Below are 17318 nucleotides of genomic sequence, written 5' to 3'. Positions count from 1 at the left end.
GATCTCTTACCAACGTCGAGTTTACCCCCGGTTGAAATCGCTTCATTACCGAATTCGTACAAAGACGAACCCTTAGGGGTTGGATAATGGAACAACCCTTTCTTATGATAGACCTCGCGAAATTCGGGTCATAAATAAGAATAGTCTTTACAGTCAGTCACGACTGTTCGAATGCCTAGGGTTGTTTCGTGCTAAGGGTGGCTTATTTCAGCGCTGGAAATGTTTTATAATCGACCCTCGATGAGTTATTTTTATGTTATAGAAGTCTTGCGTTGTTCGTTTTATGTGCATTTAAAACTCTCGTGGGAATTTTGTGTCGATGAGTTAACTTGAAATTGATCAATGAGGTAGAAAGTTCTTTACTTTGTCAAGTTGGCTGAAATGTCCCTTATACTCACGCGGAGTTTCAGCGTCATATGTCGTTTAGTTCATTCAACGTTTATTATTTTGTCAGGTCATTTTGTAAGTGAATTTGGTGATGACAACTTCAACAATTGAAATTGTTATTTTTCATTCCTTGACCCACATTATACCACTCCATTCTCAAATTGAAATGGATTATAGCAGATAAAGAGTTTTCCAAAAGAGGTTTTATTACAAAAACGAGTATGACCGTAAACTACATAGGCGTACAACTTTGCATGACCGGAATATTCCCATGATTTTTCACGCTTGCGATTATCGCAATGAACCCATTCTTGGTCTCCAGTCACAATGCGATGCAGAAACCCCTTCCATCTTTGCCTTGCAAGCAGCTGTTCACAAGCAAACAAACGCCGTTCAACATCTCTCGGCTTCAACTCGTACGGCACCCAATTTCCTTGTTTCTGAACCATTCCCATGACTTTCAGGCATTTTGAAATGGCTTGTTGCGTCACTTCTAATGATCCTGCCAATTCTGGTTGCGTTTGACACTAGTCTTGATCAAGTAATGCCTCCAATTCTGCATCTTCGAAAACCTTCCCTCTTTCACTGCCATGCTGGTCTTCGACGTCAAAATCACCGTTCTTGAACCGTTAGAACCACTCTCGGCACGTAGTTTCACTAATAGCGGCCTCACCATATATATTTGAGAGCATTCCATGAGCCTCAGCCGCAGATTTCTTCATATCTAGAATTTGGCTCGTAAGCGGACACGTTTAATCGAGAATAACTTTATAATGCAGACACAAATCGGCTAATATTTCGATGGCATTATGTTTCGAATACCTAAGCTTATTGTATGACATCTACGATCTACTTATTTCGAGTACCACTTACCGCTTCAGCCTCCTATTGCAAAACGGCGGAAGCAAAGTTATACACCAATACTTCTCCAGGTCAAGAAAGCATCGAAAATCCAGAAATATACGGATCATCGATACATACGAAAAAAAGATCAAAGTCCCCCAGACGTCCTGCAAGAAAACGTAACAGAAAACCGCCCACGCGTTTCCGGCAACGTTTCGGAAGCAAGACTTTATGGTCCATCTGAGATAACTCGAGCGTAATAAAAAAAAAACGCGGATCGCTTTATCGTCCGCATCGGCTGGAAATGGAACGAAATACGTTTCGGTTTCTGGAAGGGGTGGTCGTCGCAACCTCTCACCCCTCCGTCTTTCCGGTCGGTTGATTCTTCATTGCCTCAAATGTGATTTATCTTGATTATGAGCGGGGGAAACGGCGCTTTTTCCAACTTTTCAGGTTGTGCACTCGATAATGCAGGAAACTGGCAACGATAAAAAGCTGGAAACCTCACTCTTCCCCCTTCTGCAAGCGAAAAAGGGGAAGACTTGCGTTCCACCGTATTCTCCAGATTTCAGTCCCAGCGATTAAACCAAGTGGCATTGAAAAAAAACAACACTTTTGGAAAAAATGAAAAAATCATCAATTAGTTTAGCCTCCAAGATATGCCTGAGCTTACTCACAATGGTATTATTGATCTCCTCTTGAACAATCCTATCCAATATTACATGTACCTCATGCCGAATTGCAGCTAGAGTCTTTTGAGTAATGGTAAACGGAGTAGTCTTCTTTCAATTATGTCGCAAACGTGTTCAATAGCTGAAACATTAGGAGATCTAGGAAGCCAAGGAAACAATTTGACTTGATTATCTTCAAAAAAAGGCCAGAGTCGTTCAGTCCGCGCAATATCTTATTGAAATAATGGTTTGGTCAGCTTCCGTGTCTTCCTTCCTCCCTTTTCAACCTGCATTCTTCCACTCCTGAATATAGGTCTCTTTCAACAGCTTTCTTGTCTCCTTAGAGGTGACGTTTATCCACCTTTCACCAACCAGCCTCCTAATATCATCCACCCATTGTTTTTGTAGCTGTCGAACTCTTCTTTCTGTTTTTCTGGATCTTCACACCGTCATCCGTATATAAGGCAGAATCCGTCGTTTCACGCTGTTGAAATCTCTAGAAGAACTCATTTAGAATTGTTGGCTTCCGAACTGAAGAACTCTGAAAGGAATTACCATGCATATAAGAACAAGAGTATTCGACAGTTGCTTTCTATAGGTACATACATGGACTTCCACCGAAGCAAATCTCGATAACATCCACAAAAAACAGGTCTATAGACAGGAGTATGTTAGGGATATCACTCAGGAACAATAAGCGTCGGCTAGATTTGTCAAAGGAAAGCCCAAGACAGGAAATGCTGGAAGCTGCTAGGGAGGCCTTTATCCAATTTTAGAAGATTTGGGGTTTCACAACCTTCTGAATGTCTATTATGATGATCATGTTGCCTCTGCTGAACACCAAAGGCAACCTGCTTCCATAAGCAATGGCATCTTATGAGGAGAATTTTGTCTTTCACCACGTCGTGCATATAGAAATTAGAACTTGTGGTTCCATCAAACAGTGTGATGCCTTTCCATATTCAGTTTTATTCGCACCTCTCTATTCGGTTCAATGTAAACGAACCTTAAAGATCTAGAGAGGTGTCTCAACCTTGATACGCAGTGTGCTTTTTTCATGCCTCAGTATAAGAGAAAGAAAAACTAGTATTATTGGACTCGTAAAGCTCCATCTACACATCAAGATGATATATCCGAACCTCATCCTCAACTTATGACCCTACCGTCAAATCTAGTAGGAACAAAGCTTAACAACTATCTGCCGGACCTTCACAAACCTCAACATCCTTCAAACGGTCCGAAAATATTCTCCCCGAAAGCAATCCCTAAGGCCTAGTGTCGTTTTTACATTATATAGCCGTCCTCGTAATTAGATGTGGCGACGCGAGATGTTCAGTGGAGCCGCCTTTGAATCCTACCCTCAAAATTTCCCCAACTTTTATTTCAAGCCCCCTGTTTCCGCTCGGCACTCGAGGACCTAATTTCCATCTCAATGAGGCCACTTGATGGTGGCGGGTTTGTAAATATGTGTTCTTCGCTGTCTCTATCGACCTTATTTTTGGGTTTGGTCTTCGCTCTTTCGGGCGAGCCAGCTTCGAGAGTGCCCTAGAGATGGCGCTGCAGAATGGAAATTTTTTTTCTATTGATAGATAGATAGATAGATAGTTGTTGGTGTTTGGTTTGTCATTTTGTGGGTATGGTAGCATGCAAAATGTCCTGGTTCGTATGGACAGACATTTGTTGAAGGAAGTTCTGTTTCTGTTATTTGATAATAATAACAATTTAATGATCCTTTAAGACAAGAAATTGCTATCTAATGAGATCCACAAAAAATTTTATAATGAATAAGAGAGGGAGATGAAAATGTTCATACTTTTATAAGAGGGATAACATTCAAACTTATGCGATCTATGTACGTAAGAGTATTCTAATTGGTTTACCTAAGCTAACCAATTGATTCATGATTAGCTTTCGATTGATTTCAAGACAAGAAAATCGTTGAGGAAGATCTCAGAACTAATTTGGCAGAATTAAACTTCTTCCATTTACTCCTTGATATCTAAGTCACTTAAGTTCTACCAGATTTGTAATTGGATCTTCAAGTTTCTTGTTTCTCTGTTGTGTCAAAAGCCACTACCAAAGTCATTGTTCAACCTCTAATAAATTTGCCTAGTATTGATATGTTCAGCAGTAATTGCACCGTTGTATTGTAAGTAATAAAGTTTCCTAAATTTAGTTATTACCATTGCCAGCGCAAATTTAATTATGACTGAAGCAATGTAGTTTTTCAGATATGTGGTTTCAAATTGCAAATTGTTCCGTTCGCAAAATTTTTCACAGCCCCTGCTGCTTGAATGACTCCATCTGAATCTCTTGAAGACATTCTAGTGCATCAAACAAATATTTTCCTTACAATATTTCACAATATTTCAAACACAAATAGAAGAGTGGTGCAAAATATTTAATAAAAGTCGAGTAGAATATGATTCCGCCCCAGGCTGAACATGCAGACGTCATTAATAATTCGTAATACAGCCCAAAACTCATTACATCCAATTATGCCAACCCAAAGAGAGCAAAAAAAAAAAGAACCGAAGTAGCGAGCAGCGTAACAAAGAGAGCCTCGACGGAATTTCCATGTCACGTACTTTTTGTACAAATCACAAGAGCACAGCATCCGACACACAGATGCATCGCCATAAAAACAACGACACGTTCTGTACATTTTATCTCAATTGTTTTCGTCTCGATTGTTCCATGTTGCTGCCGATTGGCCCGTGTTTGCCGTTTGATTCCCGTTGCCATGGATGCTGCAGGTATCAACTCCGCAGAAGAGCGTCACGTAAGTATCAGCTGAATTCGTAATTTCATTATTTCGCGTTGCGTCCTCCTCTTCCTTTTTCTCTGTCCTCTTTTTTTTTTTTTTGAAGGGAGGATAGAGTGGGATTGATCAGGGCAGGATTGAACCTTTATTTATGCATAGACATCTCAAATAAGACTGTTATATTGTGTATTATTGGATCAATGATTAGTTTTGTAGGTTTTTTTTCATTCTCAACAGGTAATTGATAGTAATTGCATTTATATTCAACAATTGCACAATTGTTTTTAGAATGAAATCGGTACAGGGTGGTTCAAATTTTGTCTATCTAAGTTTACATCAGCGAAATTCTCTCGCGAAAGTCCCTCGGGCGAAACTTACTCACATTGAGTGAAATTTCGCATTACCTCAAACAGAGCGCAATTCAGCGCGAAAAATTGCGCGACTAAGGTAAGCGTTGAGGCGATTACAATTATATTTGCTTATGGATTCCACAGAAATTCTCGTTTTCTGTAGAGCAAAAGTAACAAGCACTCTTCTTGGTACATCTTTCGCGAAATGATTTCGCGAGGAAATTGCGCTTAGTGTAAACGCAGTTGAATAAGGGGTTTCCGGAATTCGGGCAGTTAAAGAAAGATGGATGACTAATTTTTGAGCTTTCTTTCAAGAAACGAAATGAACTGTAGATTGCATGTCGATATTCTCGTTCATTTTCGAAATATCAACAAAACAAATTCATAAATGGCGAGGTTGCCAAGTGTATTGAAAATATGCAAATTTACGGAATATCCATAATTGAAAACTTAAAAAATGCGATGTTGCCAAGTGTGTAAAAATCCGGATATCTCCGGAATTCCCTTAATCGAAAAATTTTCGCACAGTTCATCCCCTCCGTCACGAAGAGAGAAATTGCACTTCGCAAACCGCGTTTTCGGAGACGGTGTCGGGCCCGAGCCGTCGTCAAAGGGAGCGAGGGGAAATAAAACGAGAAATAATCAACAAAATTCGCTTCATTATATTCAAAACCCGACTTCCCATTTGCCTCGAACGCGGACAAAATATGCGGAGACAATGTAATAAAACAAAACATTACCATAAATTGGACAAAGTGAGGCGGAAAAAGCCCCGGCGGGCACAGGGGAATCCCCGAGCCCGGGCTTCAAATTATGCGGGGTTAAAGAAGCAACAAAAACCCCCCCGTTCGTTCAGAAAGTCTCGGAATGAGTTTTCGAGATGCGGGGGTAGGAGGGGAGAAGCTCCGATCTCGATTTATTTTTACCCTGTCGCTTGGGACTTAATCCATTTTTTTTTCCTGGGGGAGAGACTGGGGATGAACAGGTGCGTTGCAGAGAGGGGGTAGATTGAAGGGTTGCTTAGAAGAAGATTGATCTCACTCTTCGCTGTTTGAATCATAGCTCTACGTGTTGTTGTATGGTGACATTTTAATTTATTTTATCGTATCTTCGATTATTATGTTCCTTTTATGTTTCTATTTCATTCTTTATTATACCTTAATATTGAAGCAAATGGAAAAATTTCTCAGTTTCTAATGATATATTAGTTACCTACTCAATCCTTTGACATTTTCCAAAATTGATGTTGATTTCTTTGTTTTTCATTGTCAGATATTCTTTTGCTTCATTGCTACTGATTTCGGGTTTTTCAGCACCTATGACTTCTAAGCTGCCCTATGCATTTTTCTCTGTTTCAAGACACATAAATTTTGCAAATACCTCATACAAACGTCTCTCATCTAGATCTTCTGCGCGATTGCATTTTTTTTCTTCTAAATATCCACTGGTAACCTTTCTTGGCTGCCGTGCACCCAGCTCTCGCAAATCTAAAAAATCTCCACCAGCGTTGACAAGATTTTGCTGGCGATCTTCTAGTGCAATGGCCAGTGTGTACAAGCTTGGATTTTTTAGAATTTATCTAGCAAGGTTCTTAGATACTTTACAAATGAGGTGCATACCACAAGGCTGAATTGTGCTTTTCTGTATGAAATAAATAATCATCTGGTTGTAATATGATGATCGCAAGATTGAATATTTTGCAAATAATGTCATGTGGTCAACATCACTATTAAATATAACTGCAATTCAGCTTTTCCTGTAAATTTTTGTGTCAGAAATAATCACAATAATCTTGTTTTCCATAATCTAGAAATTGTCTGTAGACATTTTGACATTTCTTCAAGCTCCGCCAAGTCCGATAAATAAAACAACCTTCATGAAAAATTCCTAGTCTAGGGGTAATTAAAAACATGATTAACTCCCTCTGTCGTGAAATTTTTGATTTCTCAGCTCTGTATCCAACATTTATCGAAATTTCTTGATGAAATTTTCATCGAAACGATTCACTCCACAATCTTTAAAATTTCTTGTGTTTTTTTTCAACAAGTTGTGATATTTGAAGCAAACAATGAGCCAAACTGCAAAATTCACACTGTTTTCCTGTTTTTAACAAAACGTCCAGCGGTTACCGCTCATAATTATCAGCCCGAACAAAAAAAAAAAAAAAATCGGCCAATTTTCGAACTCGAGTTACGGCCAGTGGTCTCCCCTCTATTTTCGGCCATTTATCGAATAAATAAACCCGGGGACAAAGCGGTCTTTCCTCCTGTTCTATTTGCTTTTCGGTGCCCACGGCCAGGATATTTATCAGCGCGTCCTGTTTTATATGTAAACAAATTAAACGGGCCTCCGTTCCATTGTCCAGGCCAGTCCCGAGTCCGGCCAGACTCGAATAATCCCCTAATTCGAGGGTTTTGTTTGGTCCTCCAAGGTATTTACATCCGCCATAAGAATGGCCGTTGAGGGAATCCAGATGAAGCAGATATCGGAGGGGTTTGGGAACGTTGGGTTTGCATCGTAGTGGGGTTTCACCTTTAGACGATAATGAAGGTTTTTTTAAAGGGATTTTTTGAAACTTATCGTTCAAACTCATCATGAACTGTTGGAAAACAATTGGAGAAATTGTTATTGGAATGTATTATTGCCTTGTTTGCGCCCAGGGTTTTGGTTTATCCAGTGTTGAACTCGTCAAACAAATGGGTGGCTAGGATTGCAGACTACAGTCTGCAATTGTCCCTACAATTGGGACAGTCAAAAGTTGAATGTTGTTGAATTGCAATTTTTGTAACCAAACTAGGTAGATACTAGCTGTCTATACTTGCGCCCAAGAGTGTCTCAAAAGAAACCTGAAAGGAGTGCGTATTAATATCCCTAAGGGCAGCTAGGCTACGCTGAGATCCCTGGAATCACATAGCTGGTTTCTACTGACATGGGAGTGCCGTAATACCATAAAGCAACTGGCCAGATGCAATCAAGTAACTCTACTAAAGGTACCGAGGTATTGAGGTATCAAAGGAAACGAAAAAGCCGATGAATTTGCAAAAAGAGCATCAAGGTTAACACCTGCTTGTCCTGAGCCCTTCCGTGGGCTTTGAAAAGACCAATTTAAGGCAGCGATCCAACAATGGGAGTGGAATAATAGAAAAACCCTCTTGAGAAACACTCCTGGTCTTGCTCAGGCTAAGAAATTTGTGGTACTTTCACCGACCTAACCAGGAAACTTCTGAAGCTACAACGAGCTGAGCTTCGGGTGATGGTGGGACTACTGACAGGACACTCTTGGTGTAAAAACTTTTTGTTCCACATTGGTAAGTCAGCAAATGAGATCTGCAGGCTCTGTGGAAAGTAGAAACAGCCGAACACATAGTGTGCAAATGCTTAGAGTTGACTGGCCTAAGAACCACTCACATGGAAAAGTCTTCGTAAGTGCTGGATACTTACGAAGTAATAGCCAAGGCTCCTAAGGATGACGTCGGTTTGGTTAACCGTATCGATGACCTCCCTGGGTTTGGATGAATAGGTTGGTTTGAGAACGAAAGATCAAACTGGTCGTAGTACCCGGAAGGCTAACAGAGAACCAACAACCCCGATTCAGTGAATAATAATAACCAAACTAGGAGACGACACGATAAGAAGAGATATGAAAGGAGATGGTTATGTGATTATAACAATCTTCTCTCATGTCTGTTGGGAAATTTTCAAATCAGCATTGCCAGTTGTACCAAAAAATCATCAAATTCCCGAAAACAGCATTCGAACACCAAATGCGCTTCTCATTCACCAAATAACCAATCATTGATCCCAACCGAGAGAAGGAGCACTAAAGCCCGACATTCCAAACCTCGGAGAACTATCGACTGAACCCCGTAGGGTGGGTGGAGACCCTCCAACACCGCAACATCAACCCTTCCGGTCGGGCTGATGCGGTCGGCATGTAAACTTGTCTAGCCGCGGTTTTCGACGCGGTCGGTGAGAGAAACAAGACGCCAACGTCGTCGCCCTGCCTGGGGTTGCTATAGTCGACAAATCTCTCCAACCCTCAGACAGACGGAGTTGTTAATAATCGAGAGAGAGTGTGTGTATTTCTCCTGCTGAGGGGAGCTAAGGGTCGGTGTCGATGTGAGGGTGTGTTGTACGGATGGATGAGCTGGTTGGTGATTGGAAAAGTTGTCTCTATGATATTGAGTTTGGGTTTGATTGTGAGCCTCATGAAGCTTTAGCCAACTCAAACCTAATTTAAAAAATTTCTTACGATGTATTTCTCTTGGTACGTATTCTGCGAATCTTTCACAATCTACAATCAAGATTTTAGGGTAAAAACGTAGGTCTATGATTCAATCTCCTTCTTCATCGACTTACGTTAAGACTATGTCTTAGCCTGTTCACTATTTCTTGAGACGTAGAGCTCTAACATCCTCGCCATCTCAAAGTTGGTTGTCCTACTGGTCGTTTGACCTTTGTTGGGTTTTCTGTATTGCCCCATATTGCATAGACCTCTTTCTAAGAGTAGGTCTCCCTCCAAGGAAATGACATCAAACCTCTCTTATGATGGCTACGGAAATAGAGATCTTCCTACAAAGGAACAAATACTCTAAATGATATGGAAAAGGAAACCATATAAAACACTTTTCTTCAATGTTCTAACAACTATGTAGATCTACAAAGAAAACGAAGAGACCAATTCGCTAGCCAGGAAGGGAGTAAGAATGCCTTTTACTGTCTCGAAATCTTCCCATGGTACAGGGAAGGCTATTTCTGTATTTCTCCAAATTGCATAGACCTCTTTCCAAGAGTAGGTCTCCCTTCAAGGGAATAACATTAAACCATCACTAATGATGGCTACAGAAAAAGAGATATTTCTACAAAGAAAGTATAACTCCAAATGATATGAATGAAAACCATATAAAACTTTTCCCTCCAAGGTTGATCTGCCAGCTAGGTTGGTGTAACAACTAGGTTAATCTACAAAGGAAACGAAGAGACCAATTCACTTGCCAGGACTCTTCCTGTCAATAAAAAAATGGTATAGAAAAATGTGTCTATGAGAAGACTCTTGATGAGAATATGTTCGTCGGAAACTGATGAATACTTAATCACAGAATGCCCTGCTATTGCAATACAAAAAATGCTTTGAACGACAAACTGACCGAGGGTGCAAACCTCCTTGAAGCCATCCCAGGTACTGGAAATACTGTTAAGTGCTCTGCAACTATGAGGCAAGCTGTAAATGATGCTGGGGTAAACATTGCTCTGATGGGGGTAAAATATTATTCAGTATTAATCAGGTAGATCTGCCAACTTTGTAGATATATCGTCTTGATATCTACAGCAAGATCTCCAAGCTTCTCCACCTTCTGTTTCCTCCACAACACACCAGTCTGGCACATATAATACCCCGATAACCCTACAACATGTGACCAGTAAATCAAATCGCACCCCCCATACACAGAAAGAGTCTCGCAGCAACTAAAGATCTGCCGGAACGTCTCTCCCACGTCTCGTTTTACGAGCGCCGCTGGGCCCCCAAACCGCAAACTTCACGGTTGAGCGAAATTACATTCCATATTTCACTCCGGCAAAGAAATACGTCGCATCGAGGCAGGTCTGTTAACTCAACAAAACGAAATATTATTTCTAATGCCCTGCTTATGGGGCTCGGCGTCCCCTCATATTTTATTTAATGGCGGGCGAGGGGGGGACTGAGGCGTCTCCTCCACCCTCCCGTCGAGGGGAACTTTTCGAGTTTTCGCCCTTTCTTACCCGCCGCCAAGGGAGATTAAAATTGCTGCGTCGGATCTGAATATACATTTCCATAAGTTATTGGGAAGAATGGCGGGATTAAGATTCAGAGGGGGAGTTTTATAATTGGGAGGATGTCAGGGAGCGGTTGATAGCCGTTTTATAACTTGGGGCTCTTTTGATTTCGAGGAGAGAGTCGGAGATGGTTTTCTTTTGGGGATTTAAGATCGGATGACAGCGAAGATGAGGACGTTGGGAGGAATTAGAGGTTTGTTCTGTAATTTGGGGGAATTAAGTCTGAACACGATCGCTTCCCAGCATTAACACTGGAATGGTAATGATATTGAAGACTGCAAATGAAAGTATGTAGCCATAAGTGTCACTGATGTGTTATATAGTTGGGAGGAAAAATAGAGCAGTTTTTCTTCTGAATCGAGTCAGGTAATGTTGTCAAAGTAAATAGCTACCATTACAGTCTCAGTTTGAAGCAAGATACTATTTGTCCTACGGCCGGAGGAACTTTGACGGTTTTCATATGTTCTTTAGAGACCTCTTGTTTAAGTTTGAACACGGTCTTGTTCCAGCAGCAATAGTTGAATCATATTGAAGACTGCAAATGAAATTATGTAAACATAAGTGTCAATGATGTGGTTATAGTTTGGGGGAATTGAAGAGGTGTTGTTCTTCTAAGAGGAGCCAGGTAATGCTGTAAAAGTGAAAATTGATCCTTAGAGTATCAGATTGAATCATGACACTACTTGTCTTATGGTAGAGTTCTTTTCAGACCTCTTGGTTTGGCGACAAAAATTAACCTTCTTGTTGTTAGGATTGCACATTCTCATACTCATGATCGTAGGTCAAAATTATATGAATCAACAAAGCTGTGAAGGTATTGAACACAAATGCAATGCTTCGCAACAAAAATTCATTCATTGAACATTTTGGTCTTGTATTCTTAATGATGCAATGGTTTTTAGAAGCTGTCAAATGGCCTAAACTCTTCTAATGTCAAAATGTCTTCAGATATCATTCAGAAAACAACAAATCTTTCCAATCCCGTTCAGTTCAGAAACGGTTCTCTTTCAAATCAGCTCTGAGCCACTCGTACAGTGTGTTATCCAATTCTTATAGGGTTTTCACGATTTCACTGAAGAAATAAGGAAAATAAACTACGAAAACAACCCCTAACAATCACCCCAGATGACTCCAAACGTCATCATTCCGATCCATCATCTCAAACGACGCTTCCTGATCGTCGAGAAGGGGTGAATAAACGAGCCGCCCCAATCTGAAATTATTATCCAGGCCCAAACTATCCCCCAAATTTGGAATCGAATTAGCCGAGAGAAGGCCGGGGTTGCGAAGGAGGGTAGAACAAGTGACAGATCGTAATGTCATCCCCCCTCCGTCGTTAAGCCTTCGGGTGGCGGCCGACACGTGGAATCACACCCTTGAATCTCGATTACAACATTAACAACCCTCGGGGCTCTTCGCCCTCAGAGGGGTGGATTCCGTTTCATTTAGGGGTTGGTACGTTAGACTTTTGTAGAGAATTGCCATGACGAGGTATCAAAAGGCGCTAATTAAAATTGATGAGGCACTAAATATTGAACGTATTTTCAGAAATAAGGATGCTTTCAACTTTTCAGCTGTGCATTAACAATTCTGAATTACTAAAAAAATAAATAAGATAGCGAAGCCGTTTTAACGCTACTATATTTTACTGGCTAAATATTAAGTGGGAACTCAACCACGTGACTTTCTCGTGATCTGTCAATATTTGCCCAGAGAAAGAGGGACGAAAATATGCATTGTTGCCAGAACGATCGAACGATCAGTAGAAGTTAGGACTATTACAATAGTTCCAACATAAGTCGAAAGGAAGTGGAGGGTGTTTCTTTTAGAGTTATAGAACTTTAAATTGCAATAAAACAACGGTGGATTATTCGATTGACATAAATTTTATTTATCCGCAAGATAATCTTGTGGCATTACATTTTGAATATGATTTCTGGCATATGACCGCCACGGCTGGCTTGGATGTAGTCCAATCTGGACGTCCAATTTTCGATTACTTTTTCCAACATTTGTGGCCGTATATCGGCAATAACACGGGGAATGTTGTCTTCCAAATGGTCAACGGTTTGTGGTTTATCCGCATAGACCAATGACTTTACATAGCCCCACAGAAAGTAGTCTAGCGGTGTTAAATCACAAGATCTTGGACGCCAATTCACAGGTCCAAAACGTGAAATTAGGCGATCACCAAACGTGTCTTTCAATAAATACTTTTGGCACGAGCTGTGTGAGATGTTGCGCCATCTTGTTGGAACCACAGCTCCTGGACATCATGGTTGTTCAATTCAGGAATGAAAAATTCAGTAATCATGGCTCTATACCGATCACCATTGACTGTAACGTTCTGGCCATCATCGGTTTTGAAGAAGTACGGACCAATGATTCCACCAGCCCATAAAGCGCACCAAACAGTCAGTTTTTCTGGATGTAACGGTGTTTCGACATACACTTGAGGATTAGCTTCACTCCAAATGCGACAGTTCTGTTTGTTGACATAGCCATTCTACCAGAAGTGCGCTTCATCGCTAAACAAAAGTGCGCGATACGTATTTCGTACAGAACCATTATTTTCGAAATAAAATTGCACTATTTGCAAGCGTTGTTCAGGCGTGAGTCTATTCATGATGAATTGCCAAACCAAACTGAGAATAAATCACTTGACAGCTGTTAAATCGGTCGCCATCTTGAACAGTAATGCCAACTTAAAGTTATATACCTCGAAAAAAAAACACCCGATAGAATCGATTTGAACCTGTGAATTTCGGTTGGAGCATTTATGCAACGTTTTCAAAATCAAAATGACCTTAAAAGTGACGCATAGTCCAATTACCAATATGGCAACGCTGTGATCGCCCGTTATTTATACAAATTCCTACAATCCCAAAATCAACAAACCTCGTATGGAGACAATACTCATCAGAACGGATTAGAACCAACAACCAACAACAACGAGCAAACGCGATCCGACAGGCCTCGTCGTGCAGCCGCAGCCTTATACCCCCAAGCCGTCTCGGATTCCTCGACCCAATTGTAAACTCCCGGTGACAGATCCAGCTTGTTGCCTTCAGATGGGTTTGTTTTAGCGTACAGATATATGTAATATGTAGGAGTCGAGACGCGAACAGAATGGGCTGGGGTTTTGGAGCCAAACCGAACGGAATGTAATATTATTATCTCATGACTTGGGCTCGGAGCCTCGCCTGAGGGGAAACTTTGAATAGTTCGGTAATATAAATTGAGATGTGACATGTGGAACAACGGTGGTCGGAAGGTAGACGAAAGGGGTTGCTGCATCAGAGGGGGTGATGAAGATGGAGTTTGGAAGGAGGAAGGTTTGGTTTTGGAGTTGATTGAATGTAGAAATCTTTACTTGGGGATATGGTTGCATTTTTCGCATCAGATGAACTCGTGAATTATTTATGATTTTGATTATACAAAAAAAAACACGGCGACATTGCTTTAGCAATGTCCAAGTCTTTTCCTTGTTCAGGAGTAGTTCTATAATTAAGATGTAATTCGTATATTTTCGGATGTCCTCGATTACATCACTAATTCTACCTTATAGATCTTGAATCGATTGTTTAACATTGTCATAGATCTTCTACGTGGACCCTAAAAAAAAGTTTAAAGGTGTTAAATCACAACAGATTTTCTAGCCAGAAAGACGAAAAGGGTAAACCATAGAGTGAAAACATAGACAGATGAAGTATACGCAATATTTACATGTCCCCAACATGGTTAGATTACGTTTTCGGATTGTGATATATTTTCAAATCCCCCAATTTTACTATATAGTAATGAATGTATAATATATTATATTGGATGAAATATATTTATTTCAGTGATTCTCAATTAAATATGCAAATTTGAATATTTGGAGTTCGATATTTTTACTAATTGTCGAATTTATAATGAGCAGAATATTTATTATTTTCTGTATCGGCCTGCTGAAATCCAAGGTTTGGCAACTTTTGCTCTCCTAGTGTCATCGGTTGTTTCACGTCGTTTGGCGCGCTTGAAGTTTGTTTTCTGAATTTCTGATATCTTAAGGTGTTTATTTCAATATATTTAGAGTTAATATAAAACGTTGATTGACTATGGGACATAAAAAGTACTTTCTTTGTGGAGAAACTCGCGAATTGAGTGAAATATCGTATCATTGATATGTTTTCATTTCCGCGCGCTTCATGTGAAATTTGATTGTTCATGTTCGGGACAAAATTTGCTTTCTGATCTCCGAGATCTAATCCAACAGTTTGAATCAATTTTTGACAGGAAACCCCCAAATTACAAACCTCTGCTCGATAAATGAGAGTTTCTGTATCCTCGAACGCGTCTACAAAAACGATCCTTTGAAACTTTAAAATCAAACTAAATTCTTGATGTTTTCTTTCCGGATCCGAACAGAATCCCTCGCCAGTCATAGATCAATAAACCAACCGGGCGATTCATCCTCCTTTACCGAGGTTTCTTCGTGTCCCACATACGTTCAAACGATTCCCGTACAGCAAATATTTATACGCTGCAACTCAATATTTCCATCCATAAATCGTACGGAATAGACGAAAACCTCCTATGCATTATTCAAATGCGTCGAAGTATGAATGTTTAGTAGTTCAGAGCATCTCATTGCCTCGTAAATCAGGCGGTGTAAACATCGACCGAATGTATGTACGTGGTCAATGATTTCCGATGCCGTTTTGCGAATTCATCGCCTGGAAAATTTCATGTTCGCGATTTGCGCTGATAATGTTCGATTCGTAATCGATTCGGAAAATGCTCTGAAATGGTTGTTTTCCGGTTTACGTGACATTAATCGAAGTAACACGCTATTTTGTTACGTTCTCAAGATAATGAGAAAATAAGAAATATCCATAAGTGTCACTGATGTGAATGTGTTCTTCCGTTCAGATTATTTTCTCGCTGAAGAACTTCTTCAATTTAACAGGCCGATTGAAAAAGCCTGGTCTACCATGGTAAAACACATTTTTTTGGCAAAATTCGATTTCATTACCCAACATAGCCTTCGAGGGCGATACAGCGATTATAGCGTTCTTCCAACTTTTCGATACCATTTTTGTAGACGATTTGTCTTTCGCTTCAAAATATGCCTCAGTTACAGCGATTACTTCTTCATTGGCGCTAAATTTCTTTTCGGCGAGCATTCTTTTGAGATCTGAGAACAGGAAAAAGTCGCTGAGGACCAGATCTGGCGAATACGGTGGATGCAGAAGCAATTTGAAGCCCAAATTATGCAATTTTGCCATTGTTTTCATTGATTTGTGGCACGGCGCATTGTCTTGATGAAACAGCACATTTTTCTCTTCAAATGGAGCCGTTTCTTAACGATTTCATTCTCTAAACAATCCAACAACGCTATATAATAATCGCTGTTGATGGTCTGGCCTTTTTGGAGGTAATCAATGAATATTATACCTTGTGCATCCCAGAATACTGTTACCATAACCTTGCCAGCTGACTGTTGTGTTTTTCCTCGCTTTGTATTTGGTTCATCATGTGCAGTCCACTCAGCTGACTGTCGATTGGACTCCGGAGTAAAATGATGGAGCTATGTTTCATCCACTGTCACATATCGACGCAAAAATTCAGGTTTATTTCACTTAAACAGCTTCAAACACTGCTCAGAATCATCAACACGTTATTGCTTTTGATCGATTGTGAACTCACGCGGCACCCATTTTGCACACAGCTTTCTCTTGTACAAATATTCGTTATGATATGATGTATAGTATATCCAAAGTCATTTGAACTAGTCCATAAAAACGCTTGGCCAGATGTCCCTTTGAAGTGGATACCACGATCCGCTAAATACCGGGGTTTATTTGAAAGTATTGTAAGGCAATAAATTCACTGCCTCCAACGAAATTTCCGAAAACTTGGACAGCACTGGAAATTGGACGCGGTAGACCAGGGTTCGAGTCCACCATGTTCCAATATTTTTTTCATTTTGTTAACCAATTTTTTTCAAGATTTGAAATATTTTATGAACAAATTAAAAACTTAATTTTCTGGTGTTTTATCCTAAATCGTTGAAGAGCGAAACATAGAATTATGTCCAGAAGAAGAAGAATAAACCTACCCCCCCCACCCCAGAATCGATTATAAGAGGCCCAATAACGACGCGCAATTAAATATTCGTCTTCATTAACATCGCGATTACGCGCCAACGCGGGTTAATTAAATGTGTGACTGTGCCGCCGACAGGGGGCGGTAGGGTGAGAGAAAGAGAGATGGAACGAGGATGCCGTTTTAATTACATTTTAGTACGCTCGCGGCTGCGGTTGCACAAGACGTCTCTACGAACCCTCCGACACAATCTCCCCCTCTTTTCGCCTTCACCTCAATTCGCCAAAACATCCTCCGCTCCGAGCTGCCCCCTTTTGTCTCACTCTCCCGGCTCAATCCGGCTCGAAGGACCAGGGACGTAATCGGGGGATTTTCATTCGAGCGAAAATAATTTCAAAG

At 40.5% G+C, this 17318-nt stretch overlaps 1 protein-coding gene across 3 annotated transcripts in view; it reads left to right on the top strand.

Annotated features, from left to right (window-relative positions):
• LOC123675874 (transducin-like enhancer protein 3-B) overlaps window positions 1-17318 on the top strand; it is a 170369-nt gene that overhangs the window by 117664 nt on the left and 35387 nt on the right. For all 3 annotated transcript variants that reach the window (XM_045611416.1, XM_045611414.1, XM_045611415.1), the window contains exon 7: window positions 4658-4683. In XM_045611416.1, the coding sequence (XP_045467372.1) occupies window positions 4658-4683 (26 nt within the window). The remainder of the gene's footprint in view (window positions 1-4657; window positions 4684-17318) is intronic.

Source organism: Harmonia axyridis, chromosome 3, assembly GCF_914767665.1.
Source record: "Harmonia axyridis chromosome 3, icHarAxyr1.1, whole genome shotgun sequence".
NCBI classification, from domain to species: domain Eukaryota; kingdom Metazoa; phylum Arthropoda; class Insecta; order Coleoptera; family Coccinellidae; genus Harmonia; species Harmonia axyridis.
This window is presented reverse-complemented; position numbering and strand designations above follow the sequence as displayed.